Below are 27,837 nucleotides of genomic sequence, written 5' to 3' on the forward strand. Positions count from 1 at the left end.
CGTCCGCGGGACGGGGCCGAGCGCCGCAACCTGCAGCAGCGGCGGGAGGGTGAGGCGCGTCCAGCAGCGCAAGGAGAGCTCGCCCATGCCAGCAAGGGGACCGTCCGTTTCAAAGGCTGCTTTTTGTTAGGCAAGATCTTTAGTATCACATGTAAGACATAACACCAGAGATATCACACAGAAAATGGTAAATATTATACAACTTTTTTGTCTCTAAAATAATGAAAGGGATGTAGTTCATTATCAAAAAGAACCGTGTTCCTCATACAAAGTAAACGGTTATCTCAGGTATGTTTTGGGGAAAAAGCATGAAGGATATGGCCTTTCAGTACTGAGTATAATAATTTATTAACACATGTAAAGCAGTGTTTTCTAATACTATGGAAAAATAGAGTCATCTTGCAGTCATAAAAGTTGGAACAACAGCCTATGTTACACATTACTGTTGCTCATCATTTTGTCCAGGTGCAGGACAACTGGCTTCATACTTTCTCTTCAGGCCTTTCAAATATATACGCAAACTGTCTGGATCCAGTCGAGAATTCCTAGCGGTCTGAACCAACCTCATCGCCAACTGGTACACAGCTCTCTGCTCCATCATCCCGGGGGGACCCTTCTGCCTGTGCTGTTCTCACAAACATACGCACGTATTAACACATGAAATCAATGATGTCCTATTATTAAAATACCGATATTAGCTATTTTCCAGGCTATTTCTGATCTCCTGATTCTTGGTTTGTACACCAACATTACATCCAATACTCCTTAACCCTAAGGACTGCTTTGTGTTGTCACCTAACGGTGACCTTCAGTATAATCTTTGATAGGGAGTTCCGGAAATAGCCATCTATTTTCATGAAACCATAGGCACTGCTTATTCTTTATCCTTTCAGAAACTGAAAACATATTTGGGTTTTTTTTTGCCATTTTTCAGGCACTGAAAATGGCAAATTACAGTATTATAATTTTCCGCCACATACCAAAATTTGTTTTGCGATGTGATTTGTGATTTCCTTTGCATCCAAAATTACGGATGATGGTAAGGAGGAAACTTCTGCAGCTTTTAATCCTAAACATATAAAGCACAAATCAGGACATTATTTAAATTTTTTGCATTCCAGTGTTTGCCAGAATTAACCTGGCCTGCTTTCTAAAGGATAAAGTTCTCATTGTTATTAAAATAATTTTATTATATTTTTTCTTTGTCTTTTTTTTTTTTAAAGTAAACTATATGGTTTTGAGAGTTACAAAATAAAACGTCTAATTTGTTGAAATGCTACTTCTAAGATACAATCCCACATAAAGTTACTGCTGGTAATACTGTAACTGGGCAAGACGAAACACATCAGGGATTAAAGGAGAAGAAATGGCACAGTGGTGTTAACAGCTTTCTGCGTTTAGTTTTTGTTGGTTTGTGGGTTTGTTTGTTTGTTTTTTGAATCTGGCAGGCCAGAAAATACGGAGGTTGCGCTAAATACGCTCTCCATTAAATCCAGACATGCGGCGCACACGGACGTCTTGTTCCAACTTCCACTCTGCTGCCAGTAGCCAAACGGCCAGAGACTCCGGGTAAGAAAGAGATGTAACATATTTCTTCTGCACTAACATGATTGGTTTTTTTACTTTTTCATTTGCCTGTGGCCCTGGCTGTTCTGGGGAAAATCTGTGCTTCGGCAAGTGCTTTAATAGCGTAGGGTTAAAAACGAGAAAGGGTCAAGAAGGGCCACTGCACGCTTTCCTAGAATGTCGCTTCGCTCACGTAAGGTAAAGCCAAGATGCCAGGGCAGAGTTACTAAAGGTCTCCAGTTCTCTGAGAACGCTCTCTGAACAAAGGATTTTTCTGAGTGAGTGGTGGTGTAGCATCTGAAATTGAGCTTGTGCTGCTAATGGTAAAGGAACTTATTCTGCAATTCTGATAATGAAGCATTTTCAATCCAGTTAATCGAAGTTTGACTGGAATAATTCGTAGTCTTCAATTACCACTACCTTGCACAAGTCACATTTTGCTAATTTCCTACTGATTAAATGTCACCTAAATCAAGGATCCCACTTCAGAATCTAGTATTTGAAAACCAGGACCTCTGTAACTCTTTAAAACATGTAGTTATGCCTTACTGTCACTCACTCATTTCTTTATTGACCCATGATCTGTCAATCTGTACAGGCTTCAGTGTTATTTATTCTGAAGTTAAAAGAGAAGTGAACCCTATTTCCAGAAAACACTGACGCTTTAGTGGAACCTCCCAAAATAGCCTTAGGCTGATGCAGTAAAATTCCTGACCTTTTTTCAAGAAACATGATTCCCTTTTGCTAATCAAAAAGGGCCAAGCTGCTGTTTAAGTGATAAATCGCTGCTTAGGGCAGACACACGAAGAGTTCTTTGTAACGCAAACCCCGGCACTCACAGCCGTTAGTCCCCCCAGAGCTGCACCAAGGCCTGTGTGCCCAGAACAACTCGTCTCGCTCAGGTGGATCGAGTAGCTACTCACATCACATGAAATTTCATAGTGAAAAAAAAATGGGTAAGTTCTCCATTTTACCCCAAACTACTATTTCACTACATGGTTACATAAAATACTCAAGTAATTTTGAACATCCTACAGATCTGCAGTTGTTCCTCTATGAGAGAGACACAAACTCAGCAGAAATCTGTTAGCAGAAAAATATTCTTAGAGGTCTAATAACTGAAATAGTATCTTTTACAATCTTTACTAAATTAAAGTCTTAGTAGAATCCATTACCGTAGTTCTTTTCCTCCGTACAGCCTTTAGAGAGTGTGTAAGTGTAAGCAATTTTCTCTTTATTTCCAGCACTGCTTCTCACATGTTGCACTTCAAAATGGTAATTTTCCACATTGGGATAAAAAACATCTATATGACACAGTTCCAAAAAATGTGTAGCAAACAATGTAAATGCCTAAATAAGGAAACAAGAAAAAAATTATTTTGTAAATGATCCTGGAATAAATTACAATAAATAAGAAAAATTCAATTATCTCACAGATGTCCAGGTTTTCCTCGAAAACACTGAAAATTTGTCTTTAAATTACTAAAGCAAATTAAAATCTTTAAGCCCTGAGTTCTATCATTGGCAAGGATATCTTTTCCAAGTGGGGATTTTCCCACTCCTTTCTCAATAGAAGGAAAAGAATATCAGAAGTAACAGGAAATCCATGATGCTTACAAAATTTGACTAGGGTTAAATAGAATGATTGTCAAATGGTTGCCTTAATACTCCCAAGGAACGTTTCGCCACAAGTACAAGCCACCGAAAATATCTGAGTTTTTCAAACCAAACCACGAAAGTACTCTGAATAAACTCTGGAGAGAAACAAAACACCGACGCACTCACTCCAAAGAGCTGATGGCAGCGTGAGGTTGATCACACGACTGGGAATAGAGGAGAAACTTCCGACCCACCCAAAACCACCTCCCCCTCTTCTGAACAAGCCTCTCACCTCTGTGACCAATTCCTAAGTTGTGCAGAACTAGCACTGTCCTTTGGAAAGGTAACAGCTGGGTGCAGAGGTTCACCTTTGACACTCAAGCATCCAAAGCTGTACTGAGCAAAACCAGGACCCGGTTATTCTCTTCCTAGACAGAAACGCAAGCTTGCGAGCCAGCTGGAGAGAGATGGTGACCACTGCGCTGGTTCTGGCTGAGACAGCGTCAGCTTTCTTCACAGCAGCTTGTACGGCGCTACGTTTTGGATTGGTGTTGGTAACACACCCATGGTTTAGCTGTGGCTGAGCAGCGTCAAGGCCTTTTCTGGTCCTGCCGCTGCCCCGCCAGAGCAGGCTGGGGCTGCACAGGGGCTGGGAGGGGACAGAGCCGGGACATGTCCCTTGTCCCCGCCGGCCAAGGGACATCACACAACACAACGCAGCAAGAAAAGCTGCAGGGAAGATGGAGAAAGGAGGGGTGCTCAGCGTCAGGGTGCTCGCCCTCCCAAGTCCCTGTGCCGTGTGCCGAAGTCCTGCTGACCGGGGGACGGGGAGCAGCGGGTGAATCGCGCACACAGCTTTGCTGAACGCGTAACTGCCTTTAGCCGAGCTCATGTGTTTTCACACTTCTACCCTTCCAATTCTGTCCCACAGCCACTGCTGGGGAGCGAGCGAGTGGCCGCGTGGGCTTGGCTGCCCACAGGGGTTAGACCACAGCAGCCAGTGAACTGAAGCACAGCTTCTGTCAGCATTTTTTCATCACCGTAATTCTTACTTTTCACCAGTTATGAAAAATACCATATTTAGGCAAGAAATCTGTACAAAACTCAAGGTAAATTATGAGAAAAAATTATCTTTACTTTCAGTATGAGAAAATAATTATAAGGTGGCTTTTGTTTTTTTTTCAAAACAGAATTACCTTTAAATTCAACAGATATTCACAGGCAGCATAGCAAATGCCAATACCTTCTTCAGCACTGGTACCTCTGCCAAGTTCGTCAATGATGATAAGGGATTTGTCATTAGCGTTTTGTATGATATATGTTATCTAGAAAAATATTTAATGTGTTACCATTCCTATACATGCTCTTTAAAAAATCCCTAATAGGCATGCCATTGCTAATAGGAATACTTTGTTATTCAGATGAAACACAGAAATTTGAAAAAACCTTGTCACATCCACAAATTTTACCTTTTCACAGCTTCCAAATAGCTACCAACTCTAACAAGCAAAGACTCGCGCTGCAGCACTCCCTCTTTTCCGCTGAATGTATCACTTTCCCTCCAAATCATGTCAGTTTGGCAGAGGGAATTGAGAGGGCTTAGGCTCCTACAAATAATCATTTAAGGTCTAAGAAATAACAAAACACTTAAACTTCTGTCCAACAGAGCACTGAGTTTTATTCATATTCGGATATCTTTTCATTTAAGATGTACCTGGTTCTCTATGGTTTATCATCAAGGTAACAGATGAAAGGTAAGTTTTGGACTACTTTTCAAAGTACACTCTTTCAGTGGAAATATATATATACACACACTAGTACAATTTCTATTAGTTAACAGTAAAAAGGAGCCTTTGACCCTGGATTAGCTATGTTTAATACCTCTTTCATTTCCTTCATGAATGTTGAAGAATTTGTTTCTATATCATCATCCATACCTATTCTGGTAAAAATTTGCTCTGCAATTCGAAAAGAACAATACTCTGCTGGGACATAAGAACCTACAACACAAAGAAAATATTAGTTTTCTCATTCCAGTGCGATAAATGCCAGTTTCCCTGAATATGCCAGTGGGGAGAAAACAAAGAAACAAACAAAACCAAAACCAACCACAAAACACCAAAGCAGATTTATACTCCGTCTTCACGCATTGTAGAGAATGCATCCTGTCCTTGTTCTATAAAGTTTCATAAGATTATGTTCAGTCAATACTTTATAAGAAAAATTTCCTATATAGATACCACAATTAAAGAAGCTTGTCAATAAAACCTTACAAAATCATGCGCCTGAAGCTGTGTGTCAGTCTAAAGGGATGCAACAGCAAGAATAAACACTAGGATTGATTGACATTTCTGTAGCCATTGAATTACTAATCCCAAGGAATCTTAGTTTCCCAAAACCAAGATTATATTGCCTTTATCAGTCTTTGAGGCTTGTTACTTGTATTGAATAGAAAAGTAAACCTGTCAAAAGACTTTACGGTCTCCTTTACTCCTATTAAACTCATGTTTTTGACAGCAATTCCTCAAGAACTTGCAGTTGCTGGGGACTGGACTCACAAACACATAGCAGATAAATTTTACTCTCCACTGCTGAGTAGCTTCGTTCTGGAGTTAGGGTCACCCCATTAAGGTCCTTCTCCTGTGCTACAAGCTTTACCTTTATATTTAAGATAAAAATCATTAAGAACTCCTGAGTATAGGGATGAGTCTGTTAGACATTACAAATATTTGTTTTACTTTCATAATTTTAGTGATAGAACCTTGTAGTATTTACTACTACTTTTATTTGAAGTAGTTGATTATATATTAATTCTACTTGGCTGCCAGCACATTTCTCTTTTTCCGTATCACCGAGGTGTGCTCAAGCTCATCTGCTCTTTGGGATGACCAGCACACAGGCGGCCCCGACACTTCGAGGACGCTCGCTATCAGTCTAACGATGTGCCACACTGGGTTAACGAGCTCCAAAGAATTAAGGCAATGCCACTGTGCTCCTCCCATAGACACACTGAGGAGGCTTCCAGATACACAGAAAGGGCCCCATAACTTTCCAGTGTCAGACCCAAAACTTGCAGTGGACTCTGTCAGCAACAGAAGACTGAAAATTACTGGTTACTATTTAAACAGAATCTTATTCTACAAGCCAAATCATTCAAATTCATAAATATTTTAAAATAAAAAACAATAAATGTGCTGCAAAAGATTACTAATACAGTACACACTTACTCACCAATCTGTGCCATAATTTGACAGAGTGCAATTTGTTTCAGGTATGTTGATTTTCCACTCATATTTGGTCCTGTAATAATGGCAAAATTATTACCCTCTGTCAGGTATGTGTTGTTAGACACAGGTTTTTCCATAGCTATCTTTTCAAGAATGGGATGCCATCCCTGTTTGATTGCTAAAGTATCTGTAAATTCCGGACGAACTAAACGAGAAAAAGGATATAAAACATTGCAGAGTTAGTATGGAAACCTTTACTTGAAATAAAGTAATTCTTGCAGAGCAGAATTCAAACGCTGTGGTCCCGATTCCCCAATTTTTACTTTCTTTTAGTGAGCAAGACTAACATGCAGCACTTGTGAAGAATTACCAGCCGCTGTCAGGTATAGATTCTGATTGTCATGAAAGTCTTCCTGATTTATTACTACAAAAAGAATCTCATTACTAACACGTAATTTCCAAATCTACATTCTGTGTTTGTGTTCTGTTGTAAGTGGGATTGGACTCCAGTAATAAAGAAAAATACAAAGAGCGAAATTGGAAAAGTAATTAAAACAGAAAACCTGAAAGCCAGTTTAATTTTAATAGGTTTTTTTTACACTGCTATAAGCATATGAAGTACAGGGGTCACGAACTCCGTTACTATTACATATATGCATTATTACATAAGCACAGGAAACAAGGAAATAGCATTCCTTCTATTTTTGATGTAATGATGAGCTAATCCATCTCCTGAGATGGCTTCCAGACCTGATTTAGTATCTACACCGTATTGTACTGCAGATAAATACCCCAGCTCAGCATTAATCAAAGACAATGTGCAGAATGAGGAATATGCAGGTAAGCACAAGATCCTGGATTCCCTAGAATCTAAAATTGTCTAAAATTGTCTAAAAATGCTACAGAAATTGTAGCAGATAAACAACAGTAGCCACATGTTGTTTTTTACATAATGTTGATCCACTTAGATTAACTTGTGCCCTTGTGGAACAGAACTGTAAACTCAGAGTGTCCAAAGACTTCTTTCTTTTGAATAGAATACGCTTAAACTGGCTGTTTTGAAAAGAGCAGCTGTGCAGACCTGCAGCAGCTGAATGGAGGATGTAATTCCAGTGAATGGAGACAGGAAGAAGATCAGCACAAAACCAGCAATGACAGACCAGACACTCACCTAAAGCCTACGGAGACCAAGAAAAGAAGTCGTGGGGGCTTAGCAGTTGGGGAACCGGACCAAACAGCCTGGATATTCTCCAACAGGAGGGTCTTTATCTGGACATAATCATGTAATGAATGAAGAAACTTACCGTAATCAGACAGAGTGCAGGCGTGGGCAAACGAGAGCAACATATCCAGCATGGACACAACGTCAGACAGCTTGTACAGGCAATGAATGTGCTCATAGATCTCGTTCAGTAGTTTACACACTATTCTGAAATGAGATACTGATTTAATTGTTGCACAGTACATACTGTCACTTTACACAACTTGGAGAAATAAAGCAAGCTCATAATGTTCATACTCCATACATCAGGACAGGAGGTTACTCATAAAATGCAATCATTTCTGCCAGATACAAGCAAATGCATAAATTTATTTGAAGCAAATTCAATCTTATACTGCCATCTCAAATCAAATTCTGCTATCAGACACAGGACACACAGCTCAAATGCCAACAGCTCATAAGAAAGCTTCACAAGAGAATGAACTAAAAATACAGCTATGGAATCAAGTGTGTTTTATCGATGCATCAAATGCAACTCTAATTCCCCTAGGCCCTCACATTAATAAAAACCCCCCAGAGTTTCTAGAAAGAATGTCCATAAAACTGACATGGGACATTACACTCAGTGAGTCTCCTGAACCAGACAGCAGAGCAACCGACCCGCAGCAAGGACGACAGAACAGACAGTTCTGCTGGGAACGCGAGGAATGGATTAAAAGTAACCATTCTGCATTACAGAATTAATGCATTGTGTCATTTTCTGTAGATAATTCACCCAAAAAAATTAGTAAATATGAAGGCCACCCTTATTAATAAATGCCTATATATTTGTAGCCATGTTTAGCACAACACACACTTTGTGAGGGTTTTTTGACTCAAGGACACTGGATCAGTGTCGCTTTGGATTATTTCTGTAAGTAGCCATAACTTAACAGAAAGATAGCTTTCAGAAAATGTGCAATTAGCTGTTAATTGGACAAAGTAAATGTACTTAGCAAATAATAAATAGTTTTAAATGGTCTTACAAGTAGGTCATGTGATATATTTCTCTCAGGGACTCCTGACATCTTTCATTCATTTTTATTAAATCTGCGGAAGTGAAGCTATATGTGTTTTTCATTTTTGTGATCTACAGGGAATTCAAACCAACAATAAGAACTTGTCATATTATCAGAAACAGTTTCTAAAGCAAACTGGTAACAATACGGGGGGGGGGGGGGGGGGGGGGGGGGGGGCGGGTGGAAAAAACACCACCTGGTTTCATTTTTCCCATATCAATTTATATTTTAAAAAAACTACAATAGCCTGCAGTTATCAGTACGGTATACAACCTCACATCTACACACAACATAACTGCACGTAATTGCACATTTCTGACCGTATTAACTACAAGTAGGGCAGCTATAAGATTATCAGTTATAATTTCATTTACTTCTAGATACCATCACTGAAATTATTGTGTTGCCTAAACTACTGTATGATGTGTGCTTCTTAAATGTATTATACATTAAGTATACAAACATATTACAAAACAACAAATCTAGTCCCGATACCTTTGTGAACTCTGAAGGAAGTTGGCCATTGGGTAACGCTGAACAATCAACACTCATCTGGATAAAAAATCCACGAGCAGAGCTGAAACTTGTTTTCATTGGTAGGTTGTACTTTTCTGCAAGTTGTGTTATCATACCTACATACAGCAAATAAAGATTTGACCCAAATTACACATACGTGTTTGTGTTATACAAAGATGCACACTGTTACTGAGATTTATAGGCATGAAATGTGTCAGGTAAGTAACATGACAAGAGGCTTTAGAGGTGGGTCTTCAGGGAATTATGTAAGTAACATATTAATGCAACAAATCTGGTGGCATAAAGCTATTGGGAGAAAAATTCCAGTGGAGAATCAGATAAATTCACATGTTCTTTAAAGACAGTTCATGCATTCAACCAACTCCCAGGTGAGCCTAACTATGGAAAGTTTGCTCAAGCAATTAGTGTCACTATCTAATTAGCAGACAGAATACCAACTGTCAACTGGGGACTCAGCTTTCAACCAGTTCATGACTCTGAGGGATCTTCTTCCCACACACCACGGGTAATGCTTTACATTTGCAATCCCCTCCTTAAATCCATCTTGTTCCTAGCTGAGAAAGATACCATATGTGGGAAACTGTTGGATGATAGAAGAATTTATCCTATTAAATCACAGGAATTTTGAATACTGCAAAGAGGATCATAGTGTGGTACTCCTCTGAGAAGAAAGGATGGAATGAGTTAGTGGTGTTTCCCTGCTGCTCGCTGCCCCAAGCCCTTGTCTGTCTTGTGCTGGGGACCCCACAGCTGGACACGGTGCTCAGGCAGGGTCTCACCAAAGCAGAACAGAGCGGGAGAATCTCTTCCCTTGACCTGCAGGCCACACTTCTTTCAACGTACACCAGGATACTTGGCTTTCTGGGCTGCAAGCACACACTGCTGGCTCATGACCAACTTTTTGTCCACAGGTATTCCCGAGTCCTTCTCCGCAATCCACTCACTCCCCAGCCTATACTGATATCAGGGATTGCCCTAAGTGCAGAGCCTCACACTTGGCCTTGTTGGACTTCAAGAGGTTCACACAGCTCCACTCGTCAAGCCTGTCATGGTCCCTCGGGATGTCACCCCCTCCCTCCAGCAAACCAACCGCACCGCTCAGCTGGGTGCTGCCTACAGACCCGCTGAGGCTGCGCTCGGTCCCACTCTGTGTCACTGATGAAGGTCCTAGCACGGACCCTTGAGGGACACCACTCATAACTAGATTCCACCTGTACATCAAGCCATTGACTGTAACTCTTTGGATGTGACCACCTAGCCAACTCCTTCTCCATCTCATATCCACCTCTCATTCTTTAGTCCATCAGTCAAACCCATCTCACTCCAATTTAGTGATAAGGATGTTATGAAGGACCGTACCAAAAGCCTCAGAGAAGTCCACGTACATGACATCAGTATTTCATTCTTGGAGTCCCTTAAGAGTTTAATCCAGTAAAGCGGAAAAGAAAGAAGAATCCCTTCTGCAAGCATGTGCGCTACAGTGAAAACGGTTAAGGTGAACATATCTGTTCACACGTTCTGGAATCCTAGCAGCTGCCAAATTTCGGAAGGTTTAGGAAATAAAAACCAACAGCATTTGTACTTTTCAATACGTAGAATGTCAGACTAGAAGAAAACAGGAAGCTCACAACATGACAGATGCTAAAGTTTCTGATGCTCTTTGAAGTTTCCAATTACATAGTTAAACTAAGATGATGGTCCTTTAGCTAGAAATCAACACTCTATTCTAAATTAAAAAAAAAAGAGATCCATTCCAGCTGATTTTTTTTTCCTTCTGTTTTGACTTAATGATAAACAGGAAGGTTCCTAATGCACAGGAAGAGACATTATGCTAAAATTCCTTTTGTCTGTATTTTCCTACTCTCAATAGCTTGGCCAAAAAGTAGTCCACAGATAGATCAAGACTGCTTGAAATATAAAGAATGAAGAACTCATTCAGATATTTCAATTCAAAAAGCTAAACCAAAGATTTATATGTTTTATGCAGAATGTTTTAGTTGGAATAACTCAGCTACATTACTTTAACTTTTTTGTACTGTTAGAGGATAAGGGACAACAGAGTTTTAAATACAGGAATCACAATATAATTGTTCAACTTCATTAAAACAAAATTGAAGTTTTATTTACAAAAGGAGAATCTCAGTATGTATCTCAAAAGTACTTCAATTAATTATAAACGACAATTAGTTTATGTTAATACTAAACACTTTTTACATAGGAAAATGTTATAATCATATGATTACATGGCTTCTATACGCCAGGTGCAACACACTTTGAACTCCAAATAAATAAAAACTCGGTTGAGAAATACCTGCTATGTCATCAACAATTTCTGTGTATGTTCTACGAGCTATGTCAAGGAATTCATTGATGTTAGGCTTCACAGCATAGCATTTCTGGGTCCTCATATTCAGACATCCTTTTGTGTACCTTGTATCATCATTAATTACAGTTGTAATCTTTTCGAGTATTATTCCAAATCTGCAAGATTAGTTGTATTGCTAATTAGCTACCTAACATTTTACAATTTGTATTTGCAATATAATCCCCAAATTACAAATAAGAGTATTACAAATAACTGAAGCAAATTATCTACTGTTAAACCAAACACTAAATGTCATGTCTGTTTTTGCCTCGGAATTAAGAATGACTATACCTAAGTCTCACCATAGATATAATTAAAATCTTTGGGAGATATAAGTTCTTTCTCAAATACACAGCCAACAGCTGATTTTTGCATTATTATGGGGACTCCAGGAAACCATTACTTCTGTCTTTTAAGAATAATTTCTAATTGAGTGCAGTTCATCAGCAACTGCAGTATCATAGCTAACCTTGGTTTTTTGCTTTTTCTACCTGTATTTATTTGTTAGTAGATAACTAGAATGTTTGATAATTAAAATCAGCTTTTAGGCAAAATAATTAAGCTATACTTGTAACTACAAATAGGCAAAGCTGCAACATCTTTAATCTTACAGACATTCTTAGAGTTTCTAACATACTAGCTAAAGGATACGATAAATACCTTGTATCTTCAAGACAATGGTAATAAGCCTTCAGCAGCGATGTGTCACAGCTTCTTAATGCAGCCTGTTTAAGATTAGAATGTGGACATAAACGGTTACTTCTTTTTGTAGCCCTTTTAGAGGACTGAAAGCTTTTAGATTCTCTGATGCTTATTAGTGGTTGCATAAGCAGCTACGAGAGTCTGAGCAGGAGTTTCAATTAAATGCTTGTTATGACAGGATTTCCGTTCTTAAGCGTTAGACTCAAATGCATACTTCAATTGGCTTAAGACGACAGACCACATTGGCAGTATTGTGTTCTGCAAGATACAAAGTAATTTTTTTTGTTGACTCAATGATCCTTATCAGTCCCTCCCAACTTGAGACATTCTATAATCTATGAAATTTAACAAACTGCACTGTATAAAATTAAGGACAAAATGGTCTTCTGTACTTTATTCTAAAAAAAATGACAGCGATAGCTTACTTTTAGAGGTTCCACGAGTTCTAGAGTATGCTTCAGGTAGATTAAATTAGTTATTTTTGATTCAGCAGTTTTAACCTGTTGAAAAATTTTACAAATATTGGACGTGTTTGTATATCCACCTGTTCAAAACAAGTACTTAAGAACCAGCACAACTCATACTGTTAACTGTAACAGGTTCATACTTTTAATGAAAATTGCTGAAATACTTTATAAGCTCACTTTGACAACTTGATATGTGATTGCATTAAAAAACAACCTAAATTTTACATTGCTTACTCTGATAGTTTGCCCATCCGTAGCTAATATTTTCCTATGTCTGCACTGACGACTGACTCCGAGAACACTCTGCTAACCCAAGCTGTGAAAACGGCTTTTGATCTTCTACATATGCATAGCTCTATAAAACTCTACAGTAGCTTGTAGACTCTTTCAAAGGGAATACATTATGCATCATAATTTAGTACAGCCTTTTCATATATGCTGTTAAACATAACATAAACCAATTTGACTTATCTTTGGTTAATATATTTATATCCTTAAACATCTGCCACTGTAATTGAAAAAAGAAATCCAATAAAGATTTTTAAAATATTGCCTGCAATAATGACTGCTCTTCAAAATGTCTTGACCACATACACTCTACCTTGTTTTGTATGCTCCCTTAACATTTACCATAAAGAACTGTGCTGCTCATATTAGGGCATATTGTACTGCACAGCAGCACACATCCACTGCGTGAGGATTTCAAGGAACCAACACAGGTAAGCACATTGTTTGTTCCAAAGAAAATCTAGCGTCAGTTTTCACCGTGAACACAGCTGTATGACCCATGTGAGATCCTTACTCTTGTGGCAGAGGGTCTCTGTACAATAAGATATACTCTCAGACTATGATCACATTAGTCCGTGTCTTCTTAAGTCGCAGCCTTTTTCCTACCATATCGTGCATCGGTACCACATTTATATATAGCCAGGTAACTGCTCATCTAAGGTGCGTTTCAAAACATACCGTATCCTGCTTTGGAATTTGTACCAAAACGGAAAGTAGTTGTTCTGTATCCAGGAATTTCGAGATAACTGTGAAACAAAAGTACCCAGATCAGAAATTGAATGGATATTGTAATAAAATCTACTTCTTTAATACATACAATTACTTAGTGAAACTTAGGCTTATCTTTTTCTTTCATTCTATCTTCACAAATTATTTACCAGGGGAAAAAACAGGTTAAAAATTGCTGCTATCTAAATTATGTTGTCATAACTACACAGACTGTACCAAAGCATGCAGTGATTATTTTACAGGTGGACACATATGAATTCAGCAATATTCTTTTAGCTTGATTGAATCATATGTCTCTTGTGATAAAGATTAAGATTACATGATTCAGCTTCAGGTGGACTGACTCATACTCTGCTATTGGTTTTGGTTTGCTGTTGGGTTTTTTTGTTTGTTTCGACCGCTATGTTTTACGAAGCAACAGGAAAAAATATCCATACACAACAAGTACAATATCAGTGATGCATCTGTTTTTAGAGTATACATTATGTATTCTCATATACTTCCAACATAGCGCGTATCTAGTCACAGAGGTAGAGACAAACTCAAATTCTTTAAAAAAGGTATTGGCTGATTTCTACCCGTTTTATCTGCGAAATTCACTTTTCTTAGCAAAATACTTGAGAAAAACACCACTATTATAATAATGTGTCCATTCTGTGTCACCTGACAAATCAATTAAAAAAAAAAACAACAAACATATTGAGTCACATTGCATATTTTCACATATTAGAAAAAAATGTTTAAAAATGAATATAATATGATGTATTAAAAATAAACCACTACCTGCTTGAAGACCAAAAAAGAGCTCCTCATCCTGGAGTAATTCCTGAACACAGTCCAGCCTCATGTTAATTGTTTCGGCATCAACTGGCGGCTCCAGGATATTGGATCTAAGCCTTCGACTTCCACCTGGAGTTTTAGTGTAATTCAGGACACCGAAAAGCGTGTGACCATTCCTTTGGAAAAAAAAATAGTTGTGAAGAATACACTCAGAAAACCAAAGATGGTAAATGTCAAATTATGTTTTCAGGTAAGAGTATCCTACACACTTGAGGCGTGTTTTAGGGATGCTTAGCACCTTCCTGTTTACTATGTATGTTATATGAACTACAGCAGTTGAGAAAGTCAGGTAGTTTGACGTAATTTCATATAATATTAGCCCTCATTATATAATTTTCCAAAATACAGAAATACAATTACACTCGGTATTTTCCTCAGTTTTTGTAGTAGTATTCCATTCCTACTGGCACGGTGCAGTTCACATTTTTCGTCTCAATTGAACTAATTCAAAACAAACCAACTAACCCTACAAAAGGAGACAAGTTATCATCTGAGATCAAATACTAATCAGAACATTTTTATTAAAATACAATTCTGAAAATGATTTAAAATATTTCAAAGTCCAAGACATAAATAAGCTTTGGTTTTTGTTTTTTGGTTTCTTTTTTGCTAAGAACAGACTTTGAGTCAATACAGGAGCCAAATAACACACTTATTATTTATAAACATTACTTTAATGTTCATGGCTTTTGCATGTTACACATCCCAGGCTCTCACACGTAAGGGTTGATTTTATCTGTTTAAAATAAACAGCCTGTAATCTTTACATATAGTACATACCTGAACAGTTTCAGAAACTTGAAACCTTCAGAGTTACTGATTTGAAAGAGGGGAACTGAAAACACTGGGGCCATAAAAATACATTGATTGAAACGGAACTTGCATAGGGAGAAATGTGATCCAAGGACCCCGGTGCAGGAGGCGCCAAGCACTGTTCCCGTGGAGAGTGACCCTGCAATCTAGTATCACAGCGCACCGGACCATCGCTACGGAAATTACTTTGTTTGCCGCTGTTGTGTAGAGTTAAATTAAAATGAAACAACCTTTCAAGTCAGGAGTATTTATGTTGTGTAAAATCAATAAAACCTAGGCATTTTAATTCAATATAAGCAAGTTCTTGTGGAAAGGTTGCCTCTTGCATTTCATAATCTGTGAAATTTTGCATCAATATAATTTTAAGTTAGAATAAAATATAGACATCAATGTAAAGATGACTATGTATCATCTCTTCCCTCAATTCACTTCTGGGATTTCCTATGCTAGAAATTTTGTGCTGAAATGTAATGCATTTCTCTGTCCAAATTTTTTTTTAACTGCTCTGAATGGTATTTAAGTTCCATGCTACAGAATTAAATATAATGGTCAGCTCTTTGACGGAAACATCGAGGAAACTTGGCGAAATACAGCTTTATAACAGTGTAATCTGTAAACTTAAATACTCTTACCGAGAATCTCTGTTGTTAATTACTAGTTCAAGATTTTGCGCTGATGCCGAATCTATCATAGCTGTTTTCTCACTCCCCTGGAAACGCACCTTGAGTGATTTGGGAGCATAAACTGAATTTTGAATAAATTCAACATATTTTAGCAAAGCTGCAGCAGCTGCAAGACAGTAGTACCTTGAAAAGAAACAATCTTTAATCAGTGTTGTAGAGTGCTTTTTAAATACTTCAAAGCCAAGTGGTGAACTACAGAAACCACATTCGCACTTCTGCTTGACAACTGCTGGGACTGGCAGCACTGAAAAGCAGCGTGTCTCAGGTGTGCTCCGCCCCACGTACAGTACACACGGATGCACGTAAACTGAATATTCGTGAGTGAGTCTGTGCACTTCACACTACGCAGCTGGTACTGTGAACATACAGATTTCAGTAGTTACATGTGACCTGAACACCCAGGCCACAGGTATCACCACTTGAAACTTCTGGTACAAGGAAAACATTTCCTGAGGCCAGACAGAAAGGCAATCACAGCTGTTCCAGGAAAGAATGAAAAGGAGAAAGTGGAAAGCTGTGAAAACAAACAAAAAACCAAAACAAACAAACACATATTTAAAACATTAATTTGTAATGGGCTTTTTGTTTAAGTTCCTAGCTATATCAGAAACACTAGGTGGCAAAATGAAAGAACAGCTCTTTTATGACTTCCTAACCTTTGCAACAAGCCACGGACTTGTGTATGTATGTAAAAAGCTGTTAAAAACTTATCTGGGCACAGTATGTTTTTGCTTTGTTTAAACATACTTTGATTGAACCTCCATGAAAATGGTGCTGAATTCAGACGCACACAATTGTTCTATGTATTCCAAACCTTTTGTTTCATTGAAGTATTTTCTTTGGACAGTTGTAAAAGTCACATTCTGTGAAGAAGGATGGGAAAAGCAAATTGTTTAAAAACTTACAGAGAATACTTCAGAAAGCAGGAGCATTCATTCCAGCTGATTAGCACTGTTGTCCACTCATCCTTCTCGCTCTCTGGTAGCAAGTACATAAAAAAAGGCTCGTACTACCGCTCTGAGATTGTACATAGGCTTTTTCTTGGATATTGCTTCTCCTCTCAAGTACTAGCTATTCCACATTTTGAATTTAACCTGGATTTCGTTAAAACAGCTGACTTTTTGGGAATAGTTATTTTCATGCTAGCAGCAATGCCCACAACCAAACCGTAGCTTTCCCTTGGCAAGGTTTAAGCCCGGGGATTGTTATCTAACCTTCAATGGTAAATAAGGCATAAAGACAATAAGTCCATGTCATTGATTGTGTGTGATGCATGAGTGATTCATGCAAATAAAAGGAGAGGTCAGGAAGTAGAAGATGGCTCATGAAGAAGCCACCAGCAGTATAGAAGTGGAAACAATTCAAGTAGTAATTAATACAGTCTTTTACAAGTTCTGAGGCTTTAATACTCATAAATTACATACACTAGTCCATCTCACCCTCTTTTACCCTGCCAGTGCTCTTTTCCTATTTTGTGATACATTTATCAGAATTAGAACTAGCAGTGTTGGAGATGCATTTAAATTATTCTTTACCATGGTAAAATTAGGACTGAATATAATAGAAAACACAAAAGCTGACTGCATTTAAGGTTTTAGAAGTTGAGTAAATTCCCAAGTCAACGATCATATAAAAGTGATCAACAAGAACTCCAAATTATGGAATTAAATTTAAGAGCTTACCTTGAAATGTTCTGTTATCAGACTGAACAACTTTGTTGTGTTTCCTGTATCACAAGCAGTGTTTGACATTATTATTTCTAACGGTGTTAATATCTTGAGTTTAGTAATAACCTGAACAAAATAATTCAAAATAATTCAATAAAAATCCATACATAGCCTAAAATATTTTTACATTATAATGAACCAGCAATAAAGAATTATAGAATCTACAGATACACACAGATTCAGATTTAAACACAAACATGCTTGTCATTGAAGCAAGAGAAAAACATCCAAAACTATATTCCATGGCTATGATGGGAGAAGGACTTTCCAAGAGACTGCAGCTTTCTGAGCCTGCAGCCAAGAAGTTAATGGTGCTCTGGGAGATGAAGAAATGCAACAGATCTGAGTATTAATAATCTTTTGACTGAGACTTCTTTTAGACTTTGTTCTAACCTCCTCTGATAACATTTATTAGCTCACCTTTTTCAATATGGCTCAAAATGTGCATAATTCAAGCCAGCCTTGCTTTGATTATGTTAGATACACCTGCTGTAGGGATTTAAAGTGCACTATATAGTTTTCTATTTGTCTACTGTACAAGAGAGGGCAAACGTCATTATGCATTTACATTCTTTTATATCACCATGCGCAAATTTTCAAGGGAGAAATATGAAAAAATAGACTGTTTTAAGTGCTTAGAAATTAAGATGTGAAAGCAGGGACAGATAACAATGTAAAGGTGAACAAGTATAAAAAATACACAAAATAAATCATCTAAGAGTACTGGCGGTGTGGGAGGTAGAGCTGTTGCTGCCTGACATTTGATAATCACCAGGAAGTTTTCTTCAGAGGCATCAGAGTTAAAGCAAACCTTGAGAAACTTAGAGAATACAAGAGAACTTCACTGAATTGATTTACAGAATATTCAAAACTAAAAGGGTGCGCAAGAACATGCAATAATCTTGATATCACTCACTAGCCAAACACGGGCACCGTGCAGAAAGGCTATTTTTCTTTGGCAAAACATTCTTTCCTCTTTATCTGAGGCACAGTAAATAAAATAGCAGTCCTTCCAACATTGCACATTTTCTAGAACTCGTTACTTCAACTTTGAGAAAATTCTTCTACAAACTGAAAATTAGTCATAATCATTGTAAGAAAGAAAGTCACAATAACTAGCCTGTAAGGGATACAGCAAGTAAGCATGCAACAATACCTTGGCGTAAGTTGTATTATCTGCAAATTGTGATAATATCATCTCAGGATTTTTTAGGTCAATACTGGCCATTCCCACTTCACCTCTGGCAAGGCCTCTTCCTTCCACCACCGCTGCGATCACCGACGCGGCAGCGTGAGCAGAGGTCGCTGATGAGGACGTCACTGCGAAACAGGTGGGAACTCGGTTACCAGCCACTTTACACTCAGAATCACACTTCGGCATTCCAAGGGAAATATGTGCTTACATTCCGACATCCGTGGAAAGCCCCTTCAATTTACCAAACTTTGTTAGGAATCTTAAATCCTGGCTGTGGAACTCCTCACTGCTCACACCGTACAGACAAGACACACTTTCCAAAGCGTGAACATCATACTCCCACGTGTCAGAACTAGTAACATTTCCGCAGCAAGATAAAATACAATTTCTGAGCCACCATGGCTGCACTAAACAAAAAGATGCTTAGTATGTGCCAAAAGGCATGCTGTTATTAAACATTTTCCATTTTAAATTCAAAACAATGCATAGCTATTACCACTAATTAAAATCAGGTGTATTAATTGCAGAGAGATACTGCAAGTCAATATTACACTAAAAGTAGAACTCTGATTGAGGTGGCTTAGATCTCGTCACCTCAGGGGAAACAAAGGTCTTTTTTATATATACATGTTTCATCTGTTTTTCCGCTAAACTTATTAAATTATTCTAATAGACATAGATAATTATTATCTACAGTATGCTCGAGACCCTGTAATTTGATTTTCATTTTGGTGGGTTTTTTAAAAAACACTTTTAGTATCTTAAAATGGGTTTGGCTTAAGTTTTCCCAAATATAATCACGATCTCAACTAATCCCATCTCCTTCTTCAAATATCCAGCTACCACTCTGAGAGCTACCACCCCTTACAAAGATTGCATGAAAAGTAAGACTACAGCTCCTTAACCCCTCATGTCTTCCCTTCCGAAGGCCCTAAACTTCATTTTCTTACGTAGCCTCTTTCTTTTCCCATGCAGATAGAAGCACCAACCCAGCTGCTCTAGCAATGTGCCCAGCATAACACAGCAAATATACTTCAGGACTGTACTATAGATCTACAATAAACCTCATGTTTATACCTAAGCTGAATTCTATAGGCCTATGTTTCCTAATCTCTCCTTCTTCAGATCCAAATAGGTCGTCTCAAAAACGGGGCTAGTTTGTGGTTCAGCTGTGCTTTACTGCAGTAACAGCCGACTGGAGAGAGATTTCGATGGACTCCTTCATCCCACTCCTCCCGCAGGACTCCACACAGTACTGAACTCTAAACAGCGCCAAGTGACCAACTGCCCTGCAGCACGGCTGTGTCAGTGCTCACACCTGAGCTGTGTGTGAGCTCACACACGCTGCACAGCTCCAGGACACTGCTGAGCGCTGAGTTACAGTGCTGCCGAGTGTGACACTTAACTCATGGGGTGCTGCGTTTTAATTCAGTCTACCAGACTTCTTTTCATCTATGGAAGACTGAAAATATGTAGACAGTGCTGCTTTTAGTATCTCAGCTGATTTTTGTTTTACGTTTGCAAAATGGTGTGACATTCCTCGAAATTCTATTGGAGAAGCTACTAATGACGTTTTGTTTGGAAATCTGCAACCAAAGATTGTGAGACTGTGCTATTCAAGTCAGCAAACATGTAACTTTCTGAGCAATACTGACATAATTAACACACTATGAAAAACAGCTACTGCATATATATTGGTGTAACTTCTCAAACTGGAAATAGCCCTCATGACGTAAATTTTAACTTTCAGCTGAACCATTAAGACTAAAGTACTCAAAGTATGAAAAACACTTGCACAGATAAGGAATGCCCCATTTAAACTTCCAAAAACATCTAAACAGTACTGGATTTTGATAGCACAGACATCTAAACACCAATGAACTCCACTTGCTTCGTAGTGATTATTTACATTCTTTTCCACACCTACCTTACCTTGTTCTTCACAGAATTTCCTCTCAAAAAGCAATGAAATAAGAGCAATGAAATAACAGAACAATCCTGCTGAGAATGCAGAATACACCAAACCTGACATTTTCTTCTGAGTAAACTCCATTTGTACTCCAAGAATCAAAACTAATCCTACCAGGAATCTGGAAGAGCAAGATCAGAATCAGAGTAGAATTTAAGATTAAAAGGCTGTTTGAATTGCAACTGGCTACCACCTGAGCGAACTCTTTGATGCTGCATAGAACCAAGTCTGAACCTTTATTTATTCTACCTATATTCTGTCACCCATAAGATGTCAACAACAGCTTTCACATAAAGTTTCATCTGAGGTCTGCTGATAACGTAATTGTTATTCTGAATCTTCTACTCGGAATAATCCCCGGCCCATCAGTAGCAGCTGATCACAATATTAACTCTTCTTTTAAATGCAACTAAAGGGTGAAGATAATACGTATTTTAGATTACATATGGCAATTACACACATTTTATTTGGAAGACTGTTAGCTCTCCATTTTGTCACACTAAAAAAAAAAAAAAAACAGCGACCAAACAACATACTTCAGAATACGATATTCTGGATACGGTGCCTTCAATACGGATCCATGAAAGACTGATCAAGGAATGGTACATACAATACAGCAAGCACAAACAAATACACAGACACACACAAACACAGCTTTGTTCATAAGAAGCACTGCAAACGTAAACCCAACAAGCTTCTCCGTCAGTGTTCCTCTGGAGAGCTAATGTTCTACACCTTTGGAGATGCCAACATAAAAGGCATAAAACTCGCATCAGGGAACTTGAGAATAACGCCACGGTATGTATCACAAGCCTAAAGAAACCCTGATTAGAAATGTGCATAAATTTGGGCTCTTCCGTCACCACACAAACCAACATGTCCAGAAAACAATCCAGTTTTGCATAATTTGAAAGAAGTCTGAATTCTAACTGTACTGCTAATTGAGACATGAATGCAAAGGAAGTGACAAGAGGCTGCAATACCAAAACATCTACTCAGTGTTTAAAGCACTATTTTGCCTTACGAGTGCACCTCTCATTGGCAGGCACGCTCTGTAGTACAAAACACATCATGTGTTGCATATATTTCAGTATCTTACTGTACCGTGTTAAAAATAAATTATGTTTAATAAAATAATGTTACAAACATAAGTAGGACTATTTCCTTTAAGAGCTTTAACCTCACCTGAGTATCCCATGAGCGGGGTGTGACTCCTGCACACAGACTTGCTGGAAGAGAGGGGGGTTTTTCTGACACACGCACTGTTCAGGCCTCGCACAGAAGAGCTACTTGTGAGGTTCAGTGTGCTGGTATTTTCTACACCAGAACTTTTGTCCCCAAAATATGATTCTGAGGAGGGGAGGAAAAAATAACTTTTGTAAACAGACACATTAAATTGTGTATCACTTCACTGAAAAAATATTTTAATCATTTTCTTATCCAGAAAGCAATATATAAATAAACAGCTTAGAAAACTTTATCTTTCTTACTATAAATAGCTATATCCAAGCAATAAACTTTAATCACAGTATCACACAGTATCACAGTATGTTTGGGATTGGAAGGGACCTCAAAAGATCATCTAGTCCAATCCCCCTGCTGGAGCAGGAACGCCTAGGTGAGGTTGCACAGGAACATGTCCAGGTGGGTCTTGAATGTCTCCAGAGAAGGAGACTCCACAACCCCCCTGGGCAGCCTGTTCCAGTGCTCTGTCACCCTTACTGAGAAGAAGTTTTTTCTCAAATTTAAGTGGAACCTCTTGTGTTCCAGCTTGATCCCATTGCCCCTTGTCCTATCATTGTTTGCCAACGAGAAGAGCCTGGCTCCATCCTCATGGCACTCACCCTTTATATATTTATAAACATTAATAAGGTCACCCCTCAGTCTCCTCTTCTCCAAACTAAAGAGACCCAGCTCCCTCAGCCTTTCCTCATAAGGGAGGTGCTCCACTCCCTTAATCATCTTGGTTGCCCTACGCTGGACCCTCTCCAGCAGTTCCTTGTCCTTCTTGAACTGAGGGGCCCAGAACTGTACACAATATTCCAGATGGGGTCTCACCAGGGCAGAGCAGAGGGGAAGGAGGACCTCTCTTGATCTACTAACCACCCCCCTTCTAATACATCCCAGGATGCCATTGGCCTTCCTGGCCACAAGGGCACAGTGCTGGCTCATGGTCATCCTGTTGTCCACCAGGATCCCCAGGTCCCTTTCCCCTTTTATGTCATTCCATAAAAGGTCTCTAAAGTATAAAATGAAATAAAAATCAGTCTGATTTGAAAACAAGCCTGTATCCACATGGTTATTTTCCACAATGCTGCAATCACTTGCAGCACCAATAAAAGTGTTTGTTTACGTTGTTGGCCTGAAGTACTTTACAACACATAATTTTGTGTTCCAATTAATTCTAGATTCATGAAAGAATGCTGTAAGTCAGTTCTATCCCACATTGGCCCACAAGTTTTAAAATCCATATCTGAAACTATACACGTGTTCATTATTTTTTCTTTTTTTTAGGTTGACCATTCTTTTTAGAAAAAGGATGATAACAGAAAGCAAAGAACCATGTCCAAAAACACCTCAGTTGTAGGAAGATCTCCCTTTGAAGTGATGGGGTTCAACTCTCAGAACTCATACAACAATCTGGGACATGTTACCTGCAGTTTCTTTTATACGTGTGTCTTAAGACTTATCCATATTTTTAAGTCCTGCAAAATCTCTTTTTCTCAGATCATTCTTTAGTTTCAATAAATCATTTGATAGCTTTTTACTGATTTTCAGTTCTCTTGACTAAGAACAATATCACATGCTTAATCTACATTGAATAATTCCTTTTTAATATATCTATTTTTAAAAAGGAAAAAATAAACAGAAGATTTCAGATTAAAACTTTTAAAATTCCAGGTATTGAGACACATACAAACCCAAATAGCATTCATGTAGATTTTTGAATAAGTTAATTCAAAGTTCAGCCAAAAAGACTTTGCCGTTATTTTATAATGTACTGAAACTGGCGTAACATGGTGAAAAATGTAATTTAAAGACCAGATGAACCAAATCATCTGCAGGTATTTTTTAAAATCAACATTTAACACGTAAATTACGCTGTACTCAAATTAGCAATCTAAGGGGCTTTTTTGCCTTGTTTTGTTTGGGTTTTTTGTAGGATTCATGACTGATCATGCACATTACCCGAGAGCATGCTACCTGTTCTCAACTTATGCCTAATGGTAGGTACCTCAGAATTCATTTCAACAAGTGTTAGAAACATTTCTAATTATTTTTATAGTTGCTCCACTGGGGGAAAAAAAAAAATCGTTTGAACCATTTTTCCTGCCCAACAAGCCAGGTCGCCAGCAGGGCCAGGTTCGCTGAGCGGGCTGAAGCCCCCGCTCAGGGCACAGGAGCCGCTCAGGGGTCTCGAACTCGCGGAGCAGCTGCACGCACAGGGCAGCACCGGCAGCTGCGGGGTCACAACGTCTCCACACGCCCCGGATAACGGCCCTTGAGGCCATCGCAAAGGGCAGGCCGAGGAAACCGAACACCTCCAAAAACAACCAGCCAAAAACCAACCACAAAACCGAAATCCATAACCAGCTGAACGTGGCTCACGTCTCTAGTAAAGCAAATACCCTGCTGCAGTTGAAACCAGTTTATTGACCCCAGCAGGGAACTCGGATACTGCGATCTAAAAGCTTAGTAGGGAAAATAATAGAGGTTGAGGAAACGAAGTGCGAGCAGCGACTCCCACCGTTATACAGCTGAAGAGAAAGCGCCTGCGGCCGCAGAGCCGCTGCTGCCCCTCCCGCTGCGGCACCGCCTGTGCCGGCGCTCGGAACCGACCGGCAGAGAGGGCAAGTGGGTAAAAAAGGGGCAAAGCCCCGCAGTGAAATGGCAGCGCCATCGCCCCACCTCCTCTGCCGGGAACCGGCGGCTTCCCCGCGGCAGCGAGGCCTCCCCCGCTGGAGCCGCCCGGCCCGGCCCCGCCGCTGGAGGAGCCGCCGGTGCTGCCCCCCGTGCTGCGCGGCGTCTGCAGCAGCCCCAGGGTGTAGCGGGGCGTCCGCTCCGCTCGCCCGCTCAGCCCCGACGTGGAGCAGCCCGGGCCCGCGCTGGACGCCGAGGCGGCCGCTCCTCCTCCCTCCGCCATGGCCGCCCCGCCCAGCGCGGGCACGGCGCGCGGCACCGCCCTCGCGACACGGCGGCCCCGCGCACGCGCAGCGTCACAGCCGCACCGCGACGGCCCGGGCTCGCGCGACGGCCGCCGCATGACCTGAGCGCGGGAACGGCCGCTGCTCCGCGCGCGGGCGAGGCCCCGCCCCCCGCGAGGGCTTGAAGGGAAAGCCCGGCCGGGGTGCGGGAGCGGCCGAGACCGAACGGCGGGACGGGGCGTGCGGCGGGAGTTCTGCACGAACGCGCCGTCGCAGACGGTGGCGCGGAGAGAAACGTCCTCTTGTGCTCCCTCGAACAGGAATAAAGCACCTGACCGTGACTTGTCCCACATTCATTCTTCAACACTCAAAGGCTTTTAGCAGAAACTACACCGATGTTTTCCCCCCTGCTCAAGAGTTTAGATACCAAAAGATCCCAATTGATATCAAAAACTCCGCAAAAAGACTCTTTAACACAGTTTTGAAAGCGGCACTTCCATTACAGCGTGCCGCACGCTCGGAGGATCACTCCTCTAATCGAGTGTACGCGTGACTCGGGCTCCTTCGTATTCTTGTTTCTACTGCTGAGTTAATGCATTAAACGTAAATGATTTTCATACCCCCGCCCTTTGCTGGCAGTCCATCTTTGGTATTCCAGAGTCTTCAGGGGTCTCTCGTGATCCCCAGGGTCTTTGCAACTTGGTGCCCCCCCAGTGTCAGTCGCTTGACCTAATTTCTTGAGCACACATATCGTCATTCTGCACTGCTACCCAGCAAAAGTCGAGTAGCTCCTTCTCCATTTAGTGGAACACTCCACTTGCCCGGCTTGCAAGCCAAGGACATCCCGCTTTGCCTCATGTCCAGTCTCTACAGAGCTATTGTTTCTCTGTCAGGTTTCTGTTACGTTAGGCCTCGTCTTGCTACATTTGGCCTAGGGGTTTCTATAAGATTTTTGTTCTTCTAATCAAATCCCCTCTTTTTTTGAGACTTGTTCTTATAGAACAAGTCTTGTAATTATTAGTTTCTATAGTTTCTGTATTGGAGACGGAAACAGATATCACTGTACCACCTAAAACAGTGAACTGTAAGGCAGGCTAGAATGTAAATTACAATAATGTGTATCGCGATTGCAAATACACTTTATAACAATTTAAGTTTGGTAGCCATGAAGTTGTCTTCCAAATTTTTTCCAAATCCCCAGGTGGTGTCATCTAGGTTAACTTCGTGCAAAATTTGTGTTTGCTACCATATTTGGTGTATGTCAGTAGAAACTCTTCCACTCTGGTAAACTGAGGCAGGTGCTGGGCAGTCTGTAAACCCTGCAGTACCCAACCAGTGGGGAACAGGGATGGGAATTTGCAGCTGGGGATTGGGGAAGATGGGGGGGAGATATAAGCGGGAGCTTTTTGCCATATTCTGTGTGCCTAAGGTTACGTACAACACCCGGTCTAGCAAAATCGCTAATAAAATATGCTTTGCTGAGAGATCCTGCCTGGGCCTATTCTATCGGCAGGGTAATCGCTTCCCGGGACGCGCGCCTGCGCCATCGTCCAGCGGTGCGCTGCAGTACCGCACACCCTCGCCTCCCTGCAGCACCGCAAAGGCTGCAGCCCTCGCCGTGGACTTACAGAGCGTAAACCCGGCCAGCTGCATTCAACAACGAGGGCTGTTCAGATATGACAGTCTTCCAGCAGAGGGCTAGAAATCACCGACCTCCCTGAACTTCTGTAAAACCAACGCCCAGCTCACCACTTTCCAGCAGCTATAAAGTCAAACTCGGGATGGGGTTTTGATCTCCACGTGGATTAACAAGTTCAGGCTCAGCCGTTACACAGGCACTGGGATCGCTGCTCTACCGTGAGTGGGGGGGGCGTGGGGGACAAGGCAAAAGACCCCAAGAGATGCATAGCCAGCCAGGCAACATGCAAGCATCTCATCAGCCCGCTCTGCATCTGAATCAGCATTCTCTGCACCCATGGTCACCGCTGCCGAACCCGAGGCAACTGGGTTCTTGGGCACGAGTTCCTGTCCTGCCTTTTTTTGTGTGTTTTCTTTTTCTCTCTCGTGCCGCCTTGTCAAGAAAGGTGCAGCTCAGCGCGCGGGTGCAACGGCTGCACGTGGGCCGGGACCGAGCCTGCGCCTCGCGTGGGGGCACGCTCCCGACCACACGCACGCAGCACCTGGCGGTCCCGAGCGGCCGCACCCCCCAGCGCCCTCCCCTTCGCCACATCACCGAGGCGGCAGCCACACCGGATCTCTGCTTCCAAACAACCTGCGAACTGAAAGTGACCGCGCTGCTCCCGGAGACACTTCAACGCCGGAACGGGCGCGCACCGGAGACGCGGCTCGGGGCCCGACTGCTTAAACCCGCCCGCCCGCGGGAGCGCGCGCCTCTGACGAATTTCCCACGCTCAGCCAAAGGGTGAAACAGCCACAAACACCCCACACCGCACCCGTCCGTCCCGTTCCACGCGCTCCGGCGTCACGTTCACCCTTGCCGCACCGACCTGCCTTCTCTTTTCGCCGCTCTGTTGACCTCGCTCTCCCTCACGGTCCCGCCGCGCTCCACGGTCCGCGACAACCGCGGCACCGCAAAGGCCCCGCGGCGGAGCCCCGACCCGCCTGCTCGGGAGGACGGACGTTCAATCTGCATAGCCACGCCCCACAGGGGCATTACCGGCAAGTGCGCATGCGCAACCCATGTG

At 40.9% G+C, this 27,837-nt stretch overlaps 1 protein-coding gene across 11 annotated transcripts; it reads right to left on the bottom strand.

Annotated features, from left to right (window-relative positions):
- On the bottom strand, positions 1–27,837 carry MSH4 (mutS homolog 4). 11 transcript variants are annotated; one of them, XM_080349458.1, is made up of 21 exons: positions 27,640–27,837; positions 22,173–22,337; positions 18,980–19,143; positions 17,779–17,889; positions 16,844–16,959; positions 16,046–16,219; positions 14,544–14,716; positions 13,710–13,777; positions 12,702–12,776; positions 12,235–12,299; positions 11,521–11,690; positions 9,168–9,304; positions 8,640–8,743; positions 7,697–7,821; positions 6,397–6,597; positions 5,047–5,165; positions 4,362–4,490; positions 2,742–2,916; positions 981–1,069; positions 564–625; positions 48–119 (listed from the first exon to the last, which is right to left on the bottom strand). In XM_080349458.1, the coding sequence occupies exons 2-21, from the start codon at positions 22,183–22,185 to the stop codon at positions 110–112; spliced, it is 2,280 nt and encodes a 759-aa protein (XP_080205584.1). In that variant the 5' UTR covers positions 22,186–22,337; positions 27,640–27,837; the 3' UTR covers positions 48–109. The 11 variants fall into 11 exon arrangements, 9 of the variants coding, with proteins under 9 accessions (XP_080205580.1, XP_080205585.1, XP_080205579.1 ...); XM_080349456.1 differs by having other exon boundaries at positions 55–137; XM_080349454.1 differs by having other exon boundaries at positions 1–625; positions 11,521–11,639.

Source organism: Nesoenas mayeri, assembly GCF_963082525.1.
Source record: "Nesoenas mayeri genome assembly, chromosome: 9".
NCBI classification, from domain to species: domain Eukaryota; kingdom Metazoa; phylum Chordata; class Aves; order Columbiformes; family Columbidae; genus Nesoenas; species Nesoenas mayeri.